This window comes from Ischnura elegans, chromosome 4 (genome assembly GCF_921293095.1).
Source record: "Ischnura elegans chromosome 4, ioIscEleg1.1, whole genome shotgun sequence".
NCBI classification, from domain to species: domain Eukaryota; kingdom Metazoa; phylum Arthropoda; class Insecta; order Odonata; family Coenagrionidae; genus Ischnura; species Ischnura elegans.
This window is the reverse complement of record NC_060249.1, coordinates 26,911,199-26,931,204: the sequence shown is the minus strand read 5'-3', so window position 1 is coordinate 26,931,204 and position 20,006 is coordinate 26,911,199. Positions and strand designations below refer to the sequence as shown.

The 20,006-nt window shown below is 39.9% G+C and overlaps 1 protein-coding gene across 2 annotated transcripts in view; it reads right to left on the bottom strand.

Annotated features, from left to right (window-relative positions):
- Window positions 1–14,895, bottom strand: part of LOC124157176 (farnesyl pyrophosphate synthase-like) — a 70,983-nt gene extending 56,088 nt beyond the window's left edge. The window contains exons 1-2 of one of the 2 annotated variants that reach the window (XM_046531708.1): window positions 14,649–14,895; window positions 13,961–14,560 (exon numbers count right to left, since the gene is read on the bottom strand). In XM_046531708.1, the coding sequence (XP_046387664.1) occupies window positions 13,961–14,109 (149 nt within the window). In that variant the 5' untranslated portion in view covers window positions 14,110–14,560; window positions 14,649–14,895. The remainder of the gene's footprint in view (window positions 1–13,960; window positions 14,561–14,648) is intronic. The other variant, XM_046531707.1, reaches the window with a different exon arrangement.
- Between the last annotated feature and the right edge of the window lie 5,111 nt (window positions 14,896–20,006).

The window sequence follows — 20,006 nt, the reverse complement described above, 5'->3', positions numbered from 1 at the left end:
TTTTGGGGAATTTTTAATTTTCTTCTCGAAATTCTCTGCGAATCTCTACCGTTTTCTGTTTTTATGAATAACTGTAAACGACACGAAAGTAGGCCTGTTATTTTTATCGTGCCCGATCGAGCATGGCATGTCGAAAAAAGGAAGTGAAAGTGAAAATTAAAATAATTACTTCTTTCCAAAATTAAAATATGTTAAATACGGTACTCATGTTACTTTCGTACGGGTAACTTTTACGCTACAACACATTGTAGATTTTTTTCCCGTTTTCCCGACTTTTTCCCGTTGGTATTGCTTCATTCAGACCTGCTTTGTGAGCCGGGAGTGAAGCCTGGTACGTTTTGTATGCATTGACAGTGACGGCGAAGTAGTGCTGGAGACCAGAGGCAGTTCTCCAGTGATTGAATCGTCGAATGCCATCACATAGCTTTCTCCGGAGACCTCCGGTTCTCCCGACGGAGTTCCAGCGTCAATCGGAGGCATCGGAGGCGAGACATGGGAACGGAGGTAATTGGAGGAATATGGTAGTTTCCTTCATCAAAGAAAACGAAATGCATTGATTGCGATTCCTTACCCACCATTAGTGTATCCATAATATACAAATTATTTGGTTTTAGAAATGCCCGTTTAGACGAATGGCAATGGTCAATTTTATTCTCATTTGAAAAAGGCCAGATTGGCGCCCATGCAATGCCACTCCACATGACGTCACAGGGACCTAGTTTCTATACGAGTAGATAGGAGTTTTACATCGTCTGAGATTACCAATGCATGCATGAGGCATAGAGCTCAGGGAAACATGTCTTAATAATCACATATTAAAACTGGCTAAGGTCGGAAAGTTTTCTTCGTTTGATAAGGTATTAAAAATCCTTATTTAAGCCAAGCGCTACCAGCTAGCAGGGTACTCGGCTACCTGCTAGCATCCAGCGTCGTATCAGCGCTCAAAGCCTCGCCCCAAGGTCACATCACTTGCGGCAGCGGGAACCAGAACGACGTCACACGGAGATTTCCCGGCTTTAATACTTAGCCGTCGCGTTTTCGCGCGCTTGAAAATTTTCACTTTTCGTTTAATCGAGAAAAATATATATCGTCATTTAAAAATCTAAAAGCGTGAAATGCGAACTCCAGGAGTAATAATCTTTCGATTTAGGCAATAAAAAAATAAAAGGAAACCACCCTTCTGGATGTTTTCGGAAGATTCGGAGGTTTCTGGAGCGGTGGGTGAGTCAAGCTAGCCTTCGGGTGCCAAGTTCCAAGATTTCGGGAATCCATAGATTCGCTTTGTTTTCAGCACACTGTTGATCAAGATAAAATACTTTTATGTTACTTACGTTCCAGGGGCGGTCTGGGGTGATTGGGGATTCTCGGCTAGAACTCATCATGGGGCCTTACCCTTTTTCGACGATCCTCCCGCGGAACATTTAAGGAATTTCCATGCCCAGAAATAGATTTTGACGCTATTCTGGTTCTTAAATATATACAACTTCAAAGTGAATAAAAAATATCAATTTCTTAATGAAAATATTACGAAAGGTGATATATAATTTCACACCTTGTAAAATTTAATAAGGTATTATGATTCTGTTATCTTTTTATTGAATTTTTTCAATGAAATTGCACTGAAACCTCTAAAATATTTAACCTTTCCGAATAACCCTTTCAAAAAACATCAGTTTCTCTTCTATCATCTGACACCTTTATTCTATTTGTCTTCATGTAATCTTAATACACCGAGTATGCTGTAAGTAAAGCAACAAATGAAAACGTGGTATGTATTTTATAATTACAATAATACTTTTATTCAAGTAATCTGAGTCTTTTTTATCACACATTTCATATACGCCTCACGATATACGGGGGCGTTGTGGGGGCCCCCTACACTCGGGGCCCTCGGAGATCGCCGACCAGCCGACCTTCCCCAGTCTTAGTATGTATTCAGAAAAAAAACTAAAATAAATATTTTCATGCAAGAATAAGATTTAAGAAAGACTTGTTTCCAAAATTCACCATTAACACATAAAATTTCGGTGTCACCAACATAGGTATTCTCTAAAAATAAATTCATTTCTCAAAATTAAAAATGTTTTAGACCTCATGAAATGAACTTCATAAGTATGGTTTTGCAATTGGGCCCTTAAGATATTACAAGTTAACTTTTCATGTAGTTACATTTGAGAAATCTCCAAAAAATGGCTATTCTGGCCGACCTAGCCTCACCCCTCCCTAAAAATATAATCTAAAAGAACCGGGAAGACCTAAAATTGTTTTAATGATTTTATGAAAAGGACATACACTCAGCATCTCCACAGAGCCTCAGTAGTAGTTTTACGTTTGGAGGCCAAAGGGGCATGAACTTTTCCGACTTCCGTCTCCATTAGTCACTTGGAAACTTCAAAACGACTCCTAATTGCCCTTGAAAGTCCTAAATTAGCCTTGAGTCCACTTCAAACGAGGAGACGAGAGCCAACGCTGTCTATAGAACACAGAGCAAGGGGAAAACAGTCGAGTGGCGTTGATTAACGAGTTCCAACGATATTCCTACCCCGTAACTTCTCCTTTTTCCGGAATCACTTTTGAATTCGCTATTACAGTCATCGTCGATGCTAAAATTTGAAGTTATATGTGGTAGTTATGAAAATAGAAAAACGCTGTTCACTCCCGGATTAATCAAGAGATAAATTTATATTTATAAGATTACCGCAACTAAAATATTTCCAAATGCTTTCATCACATATCCATATGCGTAATACTAAGCTACATTAACAAATAAAGCTACAATATTGCACACTATAAATAATTCAAATTACCTCCTCAGAGTAAATATTTTATTCTTAATGGAAAAATGATTTGATAAACTTTTAAGATGCATTAGTCCGTGATTATGGTACCGATGCGTTTAAAATTGTCGCCCTGAGTAAAGAAATCTGAGGAAGAAAACCAACTTACTGCATCATTTATGAAATTCAACTTTCAAATATTTGAGCCTGATACTATTCAGATAAAAATTCTTTTTCTCTGAATAGTATCTTCTTCACCTCCAGAAAAAATCATAAATGGGCTCGTTTTATTTCCGTCATAAAATAGGTATTATCCTCAGTAAGATACAGACGACGTTTTTATGATAAAATTAAACTGTTTCCTGCTCGTGCATACCTTTGCTCAAATCAAACAGTGGTCGTTTAATGTTCGTGGTGAGTCATAATTGGTCATAAATTCATAGTACAGAGATATGGTAGTCATGGGCAACTAGAGAAACACTCGAAATTTCTCTTTTTATGGTTGACATTACATTGAATTGCAGGCTTTAAAAATAGCATGAATTGTTCGAACACGACCGACATAAGGAATGCTCAGTTTGAGGTACTTTTATGCAAGTCGCATTTTTACGCCTCTTTCAGAATTTTGACGTCGAATCTTTATGAGCCAAATTACGGCGTGAGCCTCTGCTGTATCTATAAGACCGTGAGAGCATTATGCAATCTATTTATTTGCTTTCTGGATGACCAAAAGTGGGACTCACGTGGATCGAGGATTTCTTGAAAATGGCAACTCGGCTTGAACATCGCAGAAGAAGAAACCGCCGTCGCACGAGGAAGCACGGTGGTAGTGTGAGAACTTTAGAAGACATTTTAAGGTCGAAAAAGCTTCTTCCTGAATTTATATTAAACGACAAAGAGCTTCCAATATTTTTAGACATTTTCTTCATTTACGTTTTCCTTATCAAATGCGGTCAAGGACATCTGATAAGCACCGCATCGCAACTGGAACATATGAAGATAATAATCGAAATATAATTTAGATTTAGAGAGATTTTTGAAGAGATATTGTATTAGGGAGGATGAAAATTGTTTAAGCAAATACATTACTTAGTAAATTATGCCAAAGTTAATCAAGCACGATTGAGTAGTGCTTACGTTAGTTTCTAAAATTCGAACTCTAACTCAACTTTAGGTAGGTCGAGTCAGATTCTGGAATACGGCCCTTAGCCTCTCTTTTGTTTTAATTACAGTCTATTCACTTGGTTTCCGTTGGATACGTGCTTCCGCTGCACGCTAAGGTTTTCTGCGGTTTTGAGTGCGCGTCTTTTTCTTGGTCTTGCTCGGTTATCTGAAATGCAAACCTGATAAACCAAATTATGAGTGAGTCTGCATTATTTGCGGCTAAAATTTGAAACATCAGAAATGCATTAAGAACACCTACTTGCGCGGAAAAGTTATTCATTGTTACATGGAGTAATTATCTACCCCTCGGTGCCTCTGCAAGCACTGTTTAAGGGGAATGGATGTATCAAATCTAGCTTAGGGGGGCGTAAAGAGGCGTGGGGAAGGGGCTAGATTGTGATGAGAACAGCATGAAAAATCAGCTGATCGCGCAACGACCCTTCGCAGATTGAGAATAGGATGATCATTGGCGATAGCATTGGCATTGGGACTTTTTAATTTACGAACTCGGCATTCAATAGTTGGATCCCGTTAATGATGTAACTTCTAGAACAGAATCCTTTTCACAAAAATTCATAATCGTACACTCTCCATGATTTAACTCTAACTTGCAAGTACTTCAAGATTCATTTAAAGCATCGAGGTCCTATTCTAATGCCAATATATAGCAATGGTCATAAATCCCTTCGTGCAAAACTAAATCACCTGCGAAGAGGCGGATTTTGCTCGCGACCGCGGTGGTAGTGTCATTAATGTAAAGGAGGAAATGAAGGACCTATGTCACTCCCTTGCGGTACAGCTGAAGTAACTTGCATAGTACCCGAGCTAACTCCATCCAAAAGAACCCTTTAAGCTAAGGCTATCTGCGCCATTGGGAGGCGTCTGGGAAGGAAGGATGGAGAGAAACCTGGTGTCGGCATGAGTCTGCTCTTTACGAAAGGCGTCCAAGGGAACGTCCCACCCGAAGGACGGATTGCTTTGCTTTAAAGTGCCCTCCACAAACGAATCAAGCAGGAATGGAGAATTCTGTGAAGAATATCCATCACCACCGGGATTTGAACCCGGACACATAAGGTAGGAAGCCAACACTCTAGCCACCATGCCAATGCAATGCCCAGAGTATTTTCTCAGATGTAATTTTTATATTTGAAATTCAGAAAAATGCTGACTAATATTGGCTCTAAAACCCTTAACGAATTCAGGATAATTGTGTAAGTTTCAAACAAATAACGCGTCCCCAAACACAGAATTCGATCGGTCGAGAGGGAGGGAGGAAAGTCAAGGGTATTCCACTTCCGATGTTCAAGTGTTTCCCATACTGTTCATTAATAAGAGAGAAGAAAATAGAAGCGAGGTTTAAACCCATGCAAAGAAACCAAGTGCCCACCTTTCTTTTTTCTCATTGTCAGAGTAGGCGCATCGTTGCGAGACTTCGAGACTTTTGGCGTCGCTTTTAAACAATTGATACGTCAATAAAAAAGACCTGTAGAGCGAGAATGATGTGCCTTCGCGTAAAACGGCCTCTAGAGAGGATTTGAACCCCGGTCCCCTATGAATGCTATCGCCTACCCAAGCCAACGTTCTAAATCGCCTGGGCAAGACATCGTGGCGCAGTTATGGAAGTTCAGTACAGACAGTAACAACCTAATGTCTAGGGCATATGACTCCCCATTTTCACGTCTTTCCTGCACTGCTTGTTAACAAGAGAGGAAAACGTTGAGATGTCAACCGAGGCAAACCAAACGAGCGACCATTTTTTTTTTCTCGCAGTCGGCGCATCGTGTCGCAAGAGTTCCGACCGGATGGATTTACCACTCAGCGTCTTGTATCGCGCTTCGATGTTTCCACCTGTCTCGCTTTGCCCGCTCTGCGACCCAGAGTGCAAACAGCCCCAAAAGTACACAGAGACTGCGAGGATGCGTCCAAAGTCACGCGTTCGTGCACTGTGTACTCAAATACTTCAAGACCAGACTGAGGTTTATATGTACATGCTACTCACGGTGCCATTAACCCCTGCTAACATCAGGGCGAAGGAGCATGTCGGTTTCTCACGCCGTCCTATGAGAAGTGAAAGAAAGATCGTGTCCACGCCTGGCACAGTGGTATGAAATGCATAACAAAACTAGAAAAATGTTTGTTTTGTTCTCAAAGAGAAAACTACACGATTTATTACATTTTGCGCAATAAAATATAGCCAAACTAATTTTAGGGCCTTGTTAAAACAACTTTCACTGATAAATTTTCAAAATTTGATGCTCAAAACTAAAGAGTTCGCTCGTTTTGTGATTAAAGCGTGCATCCCAGTGTCTGAGTTCATGCTACATGATGATCAAGAAATAAATCAATCTCTCAAAACAAGTAAACATTTTATACCCCTTTAAATGCAGTATTCCTCTTCATTTTAGTTTAATCAACACGACAGGAATTTTCTAATTTTACGTTTTCTTCCCTAGGGCCGCTCCGTCCCGGCTTCATTTTGATCACTTTTCAACAATTATTTCCAAAGATATGCGATTCTCGAGGGAATGCTCATTCCTAAGAATTATTGAGTAGCAATGTTAATAAACTATGAGAATAGGCCACAAAACATTTTTTAGGAAAGGCAAACCAAGTTCTGAGATTGAAGTGATATTTTTTCTTAGCCAAACAAATGCATTTTCTGGATAATTTTGGGTAGCGATCGACGAAATTGAACCTTTGCCGACAAATTTGCTCGTAATATTTCGAAGAAACTATCTTAAATATCATTCGAAGAATATGGGTCAGTCGAATTGTTTACAGGCTTCAAGTTTACCACTGAATCATTTAGCTCATCAATTATTTTTCTATTGCACAAATTAAATGCAAGGCTGAAAAAACTGTAAAATATATCAAAATATAAAATTTGACCTTGTAGATTTTCATTGAAGGCCAACTTGGATCTAAGCAATGGAGTAATAATGTATGAAATGTCTTCTCTTGACTCCCCGCGCCGCATCGTGACTCGTGACTAGCAAGCACGAATCCTTACGGTTGCTTACTTCCGCCTAGCTTACTAATAGAGAGGTTTTGCCACTCTTCAGCCTAATACAGTTTTTTTGCAACTAAATGACTCAAATTTTACCCTGAAATATGGTTATAAACCCACTACCCTTTCTCAATTTAAGGTATAATTAAAATCTAAAATTCTCATGGTAATCAATAGTTATTCTTCGCAAACACCAGTTTATCTTCGGAAGATGAAGTAAACACAGCCAAAAAATCGCCTTTTTTCCTACGTAAATCTACTAGCTGACGTGTTTAAAGAGGCTTTCGCTGTATCGATATTTAAAAAATGTTCATCGCTGATTTCTCTTACAAAAATTAGTTGATTTTTCCATTGGTCACACACTCATTCAAGTATTCAACCAGAAAGTTGGTTTGGTTAGTTGAGGGTAGAACTCACCCCGGACTAGGCCACAGGCGTGTCAACTTCACCCATTCAGAGTAGGAGTTCATATCCCTGGGCTACCTCGCACTTCCAGAAATTTGTTTGGGGGTCTCCGAAGGCTTCACCCGGGATTTGAACCCAGTACCCCTCAATCATCAACCAAGTGCTCTACACACGAGGCTACCGCTCTCCCCGTAAATTCACTAGCTTACGATTTATTTTTAAAAATGTATCTTCAATACCCCGAAAACAGCGCATTCAAGGATTTACAGCGTAGGAATCAAACATACAACGTAGCACGATCACAAACACAGATATAATGCTATTCTCTCCTCCATCTCCCTTCCTAATCTCACAACCCATAGGCTCACAGCTGATTTAAAACTTATTAATAAGATTCTCAATTCCACCATCGACTGCCTTGAATTGCTCTCTTTTATCAATTTTAAAGTTCCACCCCGCCCCACCCGTTCTCATCCCCTAATCCGCATGCCCATTCCTAGACTTTCACTTACTAAACGTTCGTTTTTCCAACGCATTACTTCTGTGTTGAATTCACTCCCTCCTCGCATCGACCCCTTTTCACTTCCATTGAAATCTTTTTTAAGCCTATCCTATCTGTCATCAAAGTAGCTTGTGCCTGCAGATTCTTGTTTCCTTTTTTTGTGAAATTATTTCTTGTTTCCGCTTGTTATATTGTTTGTTTGTCTTCTAATTTACGTGTACCTGGGGTATACATAATTTAGAGGACAAACTGGATATATGGACTGAACTGAATATTGAGATATTGAACTGGATTGGTATATTATTTATGTATACCTTCATTTGTTACCTGGCCACTATAAATGGCAACAGTATTCTGTATGTGGTTCTCTTTCTTTAAAATAAAAATAGGGGCACCCAAGCCCTGCCCATGCGGTACTCGAAATCACGACCTTCGGCTCGGCTGGCGAAGACTTTACCCCGCCACCACCGAGGCCTTCACACAGCATGGAGATTTCTTACAATCGTCAAACACTGATTTCACTCGCTAAATTTCTTGAGTTTTACATCATTAAGTTAAGTTATCTCCTTAAGTTTCAGGTAAAGCTATCACGATAAGCCACAAAGGTATGGTTGAATGCGCTTTGGGAGGAAGAGGAGCGTGGGGCACATCACGTCTTTCGGTTCATGTTTCCAGAGGACAGTCTGGAGGTTAGCTATTTTGACGGGAGGTTCTATTCTTGGAGTTTCCCTTGGGTGTGCCCGTATTTAAGTATTTAATTTATTTTTTTGATGCGCGCAACACGCCGAAATATATTCGATTCTTCCTTTCAATTATTCTGGGAAATGCGTGGGAGAAACTACGACTGGTTGAAGAAAGGAAAATTTTCTTGCGTACATTCTTAAAGGAGCATTCGGGTTGGGGCGAGGAATATCAACGGATCGATTCAGAACAACTGCGACCTCGCTCATTCAGTAGTCCTACCCGAAGGTTGGTTTGGAACGGTGAGGGTAGAGATCATCCCAGACTAATCCATAGGCGTGTGCGTCGAACACATTTACCAGTTCGTTTCACTGAGCCACCTCGAACTTCGAGGATTTTGCTTGGGGGGTCCGAAGGTTTCACCATAGATCTGAACCCAGGACACTTCGATCACCAGCCAAGCGTTCCACTAACTAGGCTACCACGCTACACCTCACGTAATGTGATATTTTTATTAGCCCTGAGCACGATGAGTTACAAAAAAATTTATAATAGAATTAATTTTCAATTTCACACTTCCAATCATCAAATATATATGAACAAAGACTTTGAGGTGAGAGTAAAAAACCTGGATAGCATAAAGAAATGTAAAATTTAGAGCGAAAACCATATTAAATACTGGAACTACTCTTGGCTACTGAGAAAAAAGTATACCCACTATGGGCCCAAAACTCGATAATTGCAAATATTTCAAATGAATAGTTTACTTAAATGATCTAACTACAAATATCTGTCTTGATGTTTTTACTATCATGTTTGGTATCTTTTATTTTTATTACTGTCTTGTGAGTAGTCACTTTAAAATTAGAAAGGATCCCATTAACTTTCTTACAGATTCCATTCATAAAACTGTACAGTATTCCGGTTCTTAATTTCCTTGAGTTTTAAATTTCATAGTGAAACTGGGTTACACCTCTTGTTAAATGAAATTACGCGAGTTTCAAATCAACAAATAACACTGGATGAAAATTTCCAATCAAATTATTTTTATATTTTCGATTATTGGATAGAAAGCAATGCTTCGGTGTTTTTTTTTGGTAGTTAAGATTGATAAGTTTATTTTATTCACATATTAGACGAAATTGCAATTCAATGAAAGGGTGTTTTTTTTTGCAGTGAGAAGTCTACAGGGGAGAGTAAAAACGCCTTCCTTCACGTGGCATGAAAGTATTACCAAGACACTCATTTGATCTTCGCGGAGCAACTACGCCTTTATCAATTCTGAGAGGTAATCAAGTTTTTTTCATCGTGGCCAAGGAGAAATTTGAACCGTAAACCTCAGGAAATAATCAATAAAAAATCTCGCCGCCGCACAAAATAAATGACGCAATAAAAATTTTAATTGCAATAATTCATATGCTTTAATTGAATCGAAGGCATTTTTTAATGATTATTTGCGGTTTCTCTTTTCTATTGGATGGATTGAGCAGTCATTGAAATCATTTCCAAGAGCACGATGTGTTATTTCTCAATATGAAATTCTTAGGATAATGAATTCACTAACGGATCAATCGTCTGGAGAGGATGTTGGACTGATGCGATGCAGCTGTAGGAAACGTCATTGAGCAAGGTTGCCGACGTGACGTAGGCATCTCATCCGTGCGGACGCGAATCGCTAGGATAGCAACAAAAAAAGCCAATCGCGGGATAATCCACGCAGTTTGACGCTCGTGTACAATAGATTTCTGAACGTTAAAGTAAAGGCTGAGAATATAAGCATGAGAGCAAGGAAACAATTCATAAGATGCTACCTGTAGGAGCTATCTTATATACCGTTTTTCTCTTTGAGAGCGAGGCTTGGACATGGTTTGCAGAGAAGGCAAGAGTGGATGCATTAGAAATATGCTGCTACCGAATAATGATAAGGGTAAAATGAATCGACCGAGTAAGTAATGAGGAAGAGCTAAGAAGAGTGGGAGAAAAAAGAAATGTCCTAAAAAAACTTAAAGGGAAAACGAGACGACTTAGTTGACCATCTCTTGATACATGATGACCTGATGAAGATCAGGGGCGCAGCTGGGAATTAAGAATAGGGGGGGGGGTTTAGGCGCAACTAACGCTGGGGTGTTTAGGGGTATGGCATACCCGCCAGGGTAATCGGGAGGTGCGGGGGACCTGCTCAGAAAAATTTTAGGATAAAAAGTGAGTTTTACGGCTTTCTGAGGGATATTTTACAAATCCTTACACTATTTTATAAGAAGCATTAATGCAATTAAGTAAAAGGGGTTTAAATTCAAAATATTTCTGAGTTCTGGGGGAGGTTTTATCCCCCAAACCCCCCTCGCTGCGCCACTGATGAAGATAATCATATAGGACAGGTGGGAGGGCAGAAGAGCGAAGGACTGCCCCGAATGAGTTACATAGGACATTAAATGAAGGATATAAAAGAGAAGAAACACGTCACTATGAAAAGGCTGGCAGCTAGGAGGGGATTGGAGAGCTGGGCAGAACTAATCTTACGGTTGTTGACATATGATGTTGAAAATAAAGGTATCACGAGCAAATTATGATAAGCCGTATTGATCTATCCGGCCTCCCCTGAGGAAATTGAGGCAATATTATCTTCCTCCTGAACGCTGTTTTAATATGTTTGGGTGTCATTTAAGATTAATATCTGGATAAAACTATCCCCCTCTTGGGGGAACCCAGAATTTCTCGATAATACATTGACCACAGTTATCTGTAAAATAGGTGGCATCAACTATCATTGATTACTGGTAGCGCCATCCTCTAACCTTCTTAATCCATACGCTTGAGTACTTAATCCTCACAAAACAGAGATGGAATGAAAAATAATAAATTTCTGTGGCTGAGCTGAAAAAATCAATCGCGAAAATTTAATAGACAAAAACAGCATAGAATCTTAGACAGAGTTAGTTTACACATTGATTTCACTATGTTCGGCGTGCGTGCTGAGAGGATTCCTGAACTTAAAAATGAACTTTTCACGTGAAAGTAATGATAAGCTGTAATGATCCGTGAGAGCCGCCCAGAGAAATTTGGGAACCAGTGGCAATTTTACCTTCCTCCCAAATGTAAGTAAGTTGGGAATAATTTTTGGGGGTCCTTCAAGGTACGTACGCGGGGCAAAATCCCTTTATCCCGGGTGGCCATGTAATAAGTAAAATTCTGACCACAATTGCCTGTCTTTGTACTGTCAACACGATCAGGGCCACGTAGTGCTGTAGCACGTAGTGTCACCCTACTGAATCTTTACTTTCTGTGATTATAACACATAGGAAAGAAATATGTATACATTTAAATGATATATTTCTGCGATTGAGGACAAATAATGGTTAGAAAAAAATTAATAGAGCGAATAGCGGCACAGAATCGTAGGCTAATATTGCTGTCACACGTTACCTCGCGCCAGTGGTAGCGACGGCGCGCCATCTCCAATCCTAATAATTGTAAAGAGTGGTAAAGCATAAACCATGCTTACATGAAAATAATTGAGTTAAATTTCACTCAAATACTATTTTTATATTTATTTAATAATTAATTTTCAGTCCAAACAGCAGAGTCTCAAGAAGCCTGAAGATCGCATCTCTTCAATCTAAGTCAGGGCGACCAATAATATTACTTTTTGCCGTTTTTTTTTTATTCACTAATTTAAACACCATACTATGCCGATATAATTTTATTTATTTCATATTTAATCATAAATAACGTCTGTTTATGTAGTCAGCGTTATAATTAGCCACAGTTCCACAAAATCTTTTAAAATGATAGTTATTTTGTAAAACTAACTGCAGAAATGAATATAGCAAGTCAAAAAACAAATCGGGAGCAATTGTCAAAGTAGTCCGACAAAAATGTGATTTTTTTCTCTCTTTTTTGGGACCACTATGCTGAGCTAAACAGCGTGGTTTGGGCTTCCATAAAGAAGTCTCATTAACTAAGCTCTTCGAATACAAAAATTCCACCATTCTTCATACATTAATCATGATCATAACGAAATAATAAAAACCAGAAATTTTTCGCCGTGACAGTAGAAGAGAGTGTATCGTTCCAATTATGCTTCATTCGATAATTCCGCGGAATTTATATCCGTCGAGAGAAGATGCGGAGAATCTCCTTCAGCAAACACATCGAAGATAGTTACGCAAGCGACAGATCCTTCATCGGAAGAAGAGTATGTGGGTCATTACTTTCCTGAATGGTTCACAGCATGTACATCAGCGTCATACCCTCGAGATATTTACGTCTGGATGACATTAGCATAGAAAAGAAACTTGGTAATAGCGATAGATAGATTTATAGTTCTGAAAATTTCAGGGCAGTGCCACAGTATGATCTCTGGATATTCCCGGGAAGCCCCATTATTTATATTATTTTCAACGAGCACTTTAACTTTTATGCCATACATTATATTTATGCGTGATTCTATGATAATTTTGCTCCCAAAATTTTTTCCTGTATTCAAGTATTTTTTTCTTGAGTTTTCAGAGGTAATAATGTTTTATTCTGCTCGTGGCCCCAGCCAAACTTGATGCAACCGTTAACAGAAAAAAACCACTGCGATTCGCTGGAGGTAATAGGGCAACAGAAATTTTTCAAAAAATTGCCCACTTGTCAACATGTTGTGAATTTCTTAACCCCAAGTGAAATGTGAAGCACGCAGAGAAAGTTCGCACAGGTGTTTGGAGGGAACGTTCGGCTCCGATACGAAAACAGAGTAGTGCGAAACTTGAGATTGAAAGGGAACAAGATGGTCCAGCAAATTTACGGACGAATATTCTTAAGTTCATTTTTTTAAATGGTGAGGGATGTTATAATATGCACAGTAAACATAAATAAAATCATCAACAAAAGGACAAAAGGTCAAAACCCCTTTTTTGCTATTTAGGTCACAAATTCGGCAACTTAAATAGAATGTTATCACTTTTTCATAAGAGAAAAACACTGCGAGCCTAATGCACGCGAATGAAAAGGATTAAATATGTACGCAAAGTTACTGAGGTTACCTCAAGGTAATCACCGGAATTAATTGACTCCGTAATTGGTAATAAGATAGTGAACAAGGAAATAAGTGTCTATTAGAGTTTTTATATAGGTATTGAGATTTTTTTTCAATAATCTCTGTCACCAACCCTCAACTATTTCGATTATCACCGCCAGCATTCTATATAGCGCATTTACTCCGCAGGTGGTCTCCAAACATAGGTCTTAGGATCAATTACATTTCTAATAATTTATTTTCAGCTATTAAGAAAATATTTTATGAGTACGTTCCAAAAATTAAAATAATACCCAGCGGTTTTATCTTTACGAATTATTTTCCCCAGTAAAAAGCCCAAATTATTCATATGATACGCGCTGGGAGCTGACTACAAAATACATATAAGTGGAATTATCACGTACCTCAGCTTAAAGCCATTTCCTCTTGCCGGTTTTTCTCCCAAACTCTCGGCGGTGACGAAGTTGTGTCCCGAGGTCGAAACACAAGCAACATTCACGAACTGCTGCAGGCTCCTCCTCCGCAGTAAATTACTCACACGGGTTAAACTCATCTTCACCGTAAAATTATCTGCACCGAAGTCCCAAAAACTATCTGAGAGCACTCGTTAGTCAATGCCTCCAAACCAAAGGGAAGAGTAACGAGATGGCCCGATCACTTCACTAGAACACGACGGATTACGCGGCGCTAAACGGATGAGTGTGCAGCAGTTTACTGAATGACGTTCCTATTTTAATTTGACGACACTGCTCTCCAGTCGGCACGGTGCAAACAAATCAACTCCCCGCAAAATCGCAACTTCTTCCGACGTATGGCGTTGTCCTCAGCACATCTCCTGATTTGTGTTTAGGCCGCTTCGTCCTTCGGGGTATTTCCCTCGCCAATGAGAAGCCGGCAGACGGCGGCGACGACTCGAACTTTCGTTGACACGTGCAATTAGAGCAGCCGAGTTGGACACTCCGTAATATCCTTATTGGATTAACACGCGCGACAATAATTGAGACCTGCAAACAGACAACAATTAGCAACGGACAACTCAAAACCACCAAACACATTCATGAATGTTCACGTCTACATTGTACTCGCGCGTACCTTGTTTACTCTAGTTTCGACTGTTAGTTCGAAGGAGGGGGCTCGAAAAGACCGCGCGATATCGGTCGGTGTGCGAAAGTTACCCGCACTCGTAATAATCCCGCCGCTACAATCCTCGACGCGATGAGCGGTGTCCTTCTGCGTTAACGGGCGTTCGCCGGAGACGGAAGCATCTTCGCCGCAGCGCCACAGAGCATGGCAGGAGAATGACTGATATCGGAGACACAAGGGAGGCGAGGGCGGAGTCTTTTATTTGGAGGGGCAGGTGTAACCTTGGTTACCAATACCAGGCGTCTGGTGAGAGCCGGCTCCCGCGGACTAAGGGAGGGAGCCTTGTTACCGTCCACGCTTGCATCCTTCCGCGGGATGCGAGGAATATTTATTCACATCTCCGCACGATCATCTGCAAACAAGTGATGGTAAAGAGATGCATATACGCCCAAAGATCCCATACATCAATATAGGATAAAATATAAGTCACGTAAAAATATAAACCATCTCAAACTAAATGAGCTACTACAGTTCACACTAAATATTCATACTGACTCAAGTTAATAGAATTAGTAAGGTATTTATCAATAGAATTGTAGGTACATCATCTTCTTTTCGTCATCAAACGTCCTTTCAATATGAGTTTGAGCTTATTAAGCCAAATTAAAGTTTTGATCAGAGGCGTAGCTAGGGGGAACGTGCCCCCCCCCCTTCCCAAACCAATTAGCAGAAAATATTTACCTATAATACAAATTTATCCTATTCCACCAAATTGGTGTCACGGCTGTATGTGAAATTTACTTAAATTAAAAAAATGAAAATATAATATAATTTTAGCAAAACAGATTCCCGGTGACCTATCAAGCGTGAAATTTATGTGCCAAAATAAGCATAAAATGTGATGACTAGAGATAAAAGTCTTCATATTTTTCCCCAGAGGAGGGTTCGACCCCCTAATATCCTGGGTCGTGCCCCCCCCCCCAAACACATCGCCCTGGCTACGCCCCTGTTTTTGATACATGTTGGCAGTTTACTACATAGCCGTATGTCTTTTTCACACGAATGGATTAATTCGATAAATTTAACTATTCTCTTATAAAGCCGATATCGAGAGGACCGAGCGAAACAACACAGATGTGACGCATTTCAAACGCTGCAAAAATAAGATTCTCGAAACTTCAATAAACAGAATTCTTCACGAATAGCGACTTCATAATTGGACTCGCCCACCCAAAACAATACGAACTATCCGAAAACTTTCGGGTTGAACGCACTCGCATCTAATAATAGCGACGGATTAGCAGCGCTTGGCGCTTCTCCAATTTCTCCAAAACATTTTTGAGGGCTCCATTTCAAACAGAAGGCAGCAATCTTGAGTTTTTTTCACTCGACAAATAGCCACAGGGGGAAGCAATAGATAAGATACTTCTCTGTTTGCAGCGAGTTTAGTCCTGCGGTGGGGTAGATAGTCCCATTGAATAAACAACTACGTGGATGACAGCAAGCAAACAAATCATTCTTTTCAGAGCATGAAGCTAAATAGAATTACTTATGGTCGGGCATCTATTCGATGTGACAAATGATCCTAATCCATTCGGTGATGGTTCAGAAGCTTGCGGGGAGTAATTGTGGAGGAAACTATTGATTTCTAAACAGGCGCGCCGACTTAAAAAAAATATTGGGGGGCCCAAACTGGGGATCTTGCCCTGGGAAACTTTATAAGTAGTGAGTTTTAAGTTTTTTAAGCGTTTTAGAAGAGTCATATGAACAACATTAGAACCCTGATAACTCGAATCTCGATATCTGAACACTCCGGGGAAAATTGACAGGCCTGTCACATTATTTCCTCACACCCATAACAAATTTTTGAGGGGGCTCGGGCCCCCTCAGGCCCCATGGAGTCGGCGCCACTGTTTCTAAACATTATTTCCAAAATATGAGTAAAAAATGCATCGAATAATCCAAGAAAGGCGATTACTTTGCCGGACAAGAAAGGAATAATTGAATGCACATAACAGGGACGCATAAAAGGGGGATATTGGGTTCCGTCCCCCCCCCCCTCAGGAATGGTGAAAATACATAAAAAATAAGTGACAAAGAATTAATTTGTTGAATCACGCGCGAGTCGACGATTTTAGCGACACTATCACACAGAAGCACAACGGGGGGGGGGAGGGGGGGTTTGGGGGATAAACCCCCCCCCATCCAGAGCTCAGAGAATTTTTTAAGTTTAATCCATTTTACTTAATTGGATTAGTATTACTTATGGAATAGTGTTAAGATTAATCAAATTCCCCTCAGAAAGCCGTAAAACTTGTCATTTTGAACCATTAATCTTAAATTTTTTTCTGGAGGAGGGTCCCCGCAACTGCCGCTACCCTGGCGGGTATGCAATACCCCCACACTCCTAAGTAATAGTTGCGCCTAAAACCCCCCCTAGCCTTAATTCTAAGCTGCGCCCCTGCTGTCAAAAACATATACATTATTATTCGTAAATGTATGTTTACTTATAGAACACCACAGTGTCAGCAGAGGAGAAATCAAGGGTGGAGGCTTTCGAAATTTCATGCGAAAGAGGAATGATGAGGATCAAAAGCATCCGTCTTAAGAAGAGAGAAAAGAAGCCTAATCGTGCAAACCTTGATAAGAAGACAATACAACATAATCGGCCATATCTTGAGATATGGTGACCCGATGAAGGCAATCTGCGAGGGACAAGTAGGTGACAAGAACGGAAAAGGAATACATCGAATAATATATATGAAACAGGTAAAGAGATATGTGAAAGAGAAGAAATACGAAAGTCATAAAAGATTAGATGGCAGGAACAGTGGCGTAGCCATGAATTTCGTTCGGGGGGTCCAAAATCACGGGGGAAATTTTTTGAAAAACAGGGTACTAAAAAGAGGGTTTAAAACTAATTTTAACACTTTTTATAATCGTAAAAACTTCATTTGTTAAAGAAATATTTTTTTAAATCATGATTTTTCAATACTTCGTTTTCTTTTATGATGGAAAATAATTGTTTTTATATTTCGGGGGAGGGGGTCCGGAGCCCCCGGCCCCCCCCTAGCTACGCCACTGGGCAGGAAAATTGAGTGGAGAGCTGCGTCAAACCAATCTTAAGCCTGACTCACACGATCATTTTTTCCGTCCCTCAGAGCTCCAGCGATAGCTCCCGCATCACACGGTCATTCCAACTGTCCCTTTTTCCATCGCTTATTCCACCACGAAACTCCCAAATTGTCCCCCAGCATCATTTACGGGACCGGGAAGCTCTCAGGGATCTCACGTATATCCCGATTATTTTCTGGGATCACTAAAGGACATTCAGGATTCTCGCGGGTTTTCACGGGTAGGCCCCCGGTAGTTCTCAAATTCGCTTTTTCTTTTTTGACTGAGTAGATCAACAGTCGAAATAAATGTAACTCTTAACTGACTTTTCTATCAAAACAAGTAACAATGCTGAATTACTCCTACGTAAGACCTCAAGCGTCTCTTCAGGGGCATAGCCAGGACGATTGTTGGGGGGGTGAAGGGGGGAACAGGTGGGGGTGTAATCTACCTTTCGGAAATGTGAACATTTTATCCCTAAAAATCACATTTTATTCCACTTTGGTACTTATAATTACACAATTTATGGGTCGCCTGGAAGCTGTTCCACTAAAACTTATTGGTGGAGTAGAATAAATACGTTTTCCAGTATATCTCTCTTATAATTAAATTAACTGGTTTGGGGGGGCAGGTCCCCCCTGTGCCCTCCCCTGGTTGCACCACTGAGTGTCTTCCTGCTGCTAAGAAATGACATGTGTCCATGTACAGGTAAACCTCTTTAAGGCTGCGGAGTTCAAGGAAAAAATGATCATGTGCAGGTGTGGCCGCTTAACAGGGGATTTTGGATTAAATTACCTAAACCAGGGATTCCCAAACTTTTTTGTACCACGCCCCCCCCCCCCCCCCCCCCCGGCTACACAGATCAGCTTCCCATTTTGCAATACCCTATTTCCACGGGGCCGTACATATACCAACTCCTACTTGTACAAGTACTTGTACTCGTACAAGTATGTGCCTACTTGATACGGTGAGTAGGTAGAGAATAATTGTACGTATGATGAAAATTAAAACAAGTATTACATGAAAAACGAATATAATTACTGATACAAAATTTAACATTGTAACACAGATACATTTTCAATTTAAGGAAGGTGAAACAATAGGCCTACCTACTTACAAAAACAAAACATAAAATGTAATTTAGTGTGATGGGTGCGCTTGCATGTTCTGGATAAGTTGACAGATCCTGGGTTGAGTTTTAGACAAAGCACAGCGTAGGTTACTTTCGACATCAAGTTTGTTGCGGTGATCGCCACAAGAGTTGAAAACGCTTTTTCGCACATGTATGTTGTTGAAAAAGGCAAGTACAACCGAACAGCTTTCTCTGAAACACTGGGGTAAACTTTTAAGTACTTTAACCAGTACTGTAACCTTCTTTGATAAAGTTTACAACTTTATTGAAACTTTACAAAAACAATTATGAAAACTTAGGAAGACTTTATCTCAAAGATGAGGAAATTATTTTTGTAATTTTTTTATTTATTTCATTTGGGTGTCACGCCCCCCCTGGACTTTAAACATGGGCGTACCCAGCGAGGGGCAGGAGGGGGCACCTCCCCCCCTTCGCAGAAGCAAAAATCGCAATGTCTTTAAGGAAAATAATATTTTTCAAGCAAATAATTTTAAAAACTAATAAAGAGCTCTTGCAGTTTCCATAAAATATTGATTTTATTCACCTTTTCCATGCTTACATCTTACCTACAACTTGAACAACCATGGCTTCCCCCCCCCCCCCCACGCTTTGATCCTTGGTACGCCCTTGCAATTATATTTACTTTCTAAAAACTTGGCTAATCTTTCCTTCAATTGGTTAAGACTTCCTTCCAGTTTGAATATTTTTTGTATGACCAGGATCATTTTAGTAGAATTCTATTTCTTAATCATTGGATTTCTTATCAAATTTTGGTAGAAATATTTTTATTTCAGGAGTGAATCGTTTCCTTAATTTATCACTATCTGACACTTTTTCTCTCCCATAACGCCTTCAAAACTTTGCCTCTTTAACACATTTTGCAATGTCACTGACTAATAATCTTCAATACCCAGCACACACAACAAATTGAGAATATGATCACTGTTCCTCCTCCGAGAGTGGCTCATTCTGCAGGAAATGACATGGATGATAGCAAAGTCAGTATTTAATCCCGACAAATCATTTCACTCACCGCCTTCATATCTTATAAGACGGTTACTCATTTTCTTGAGCTCTTACTTCCCTGGGGAAACTTTGATGAGCCTTAGAGAACTCATGTC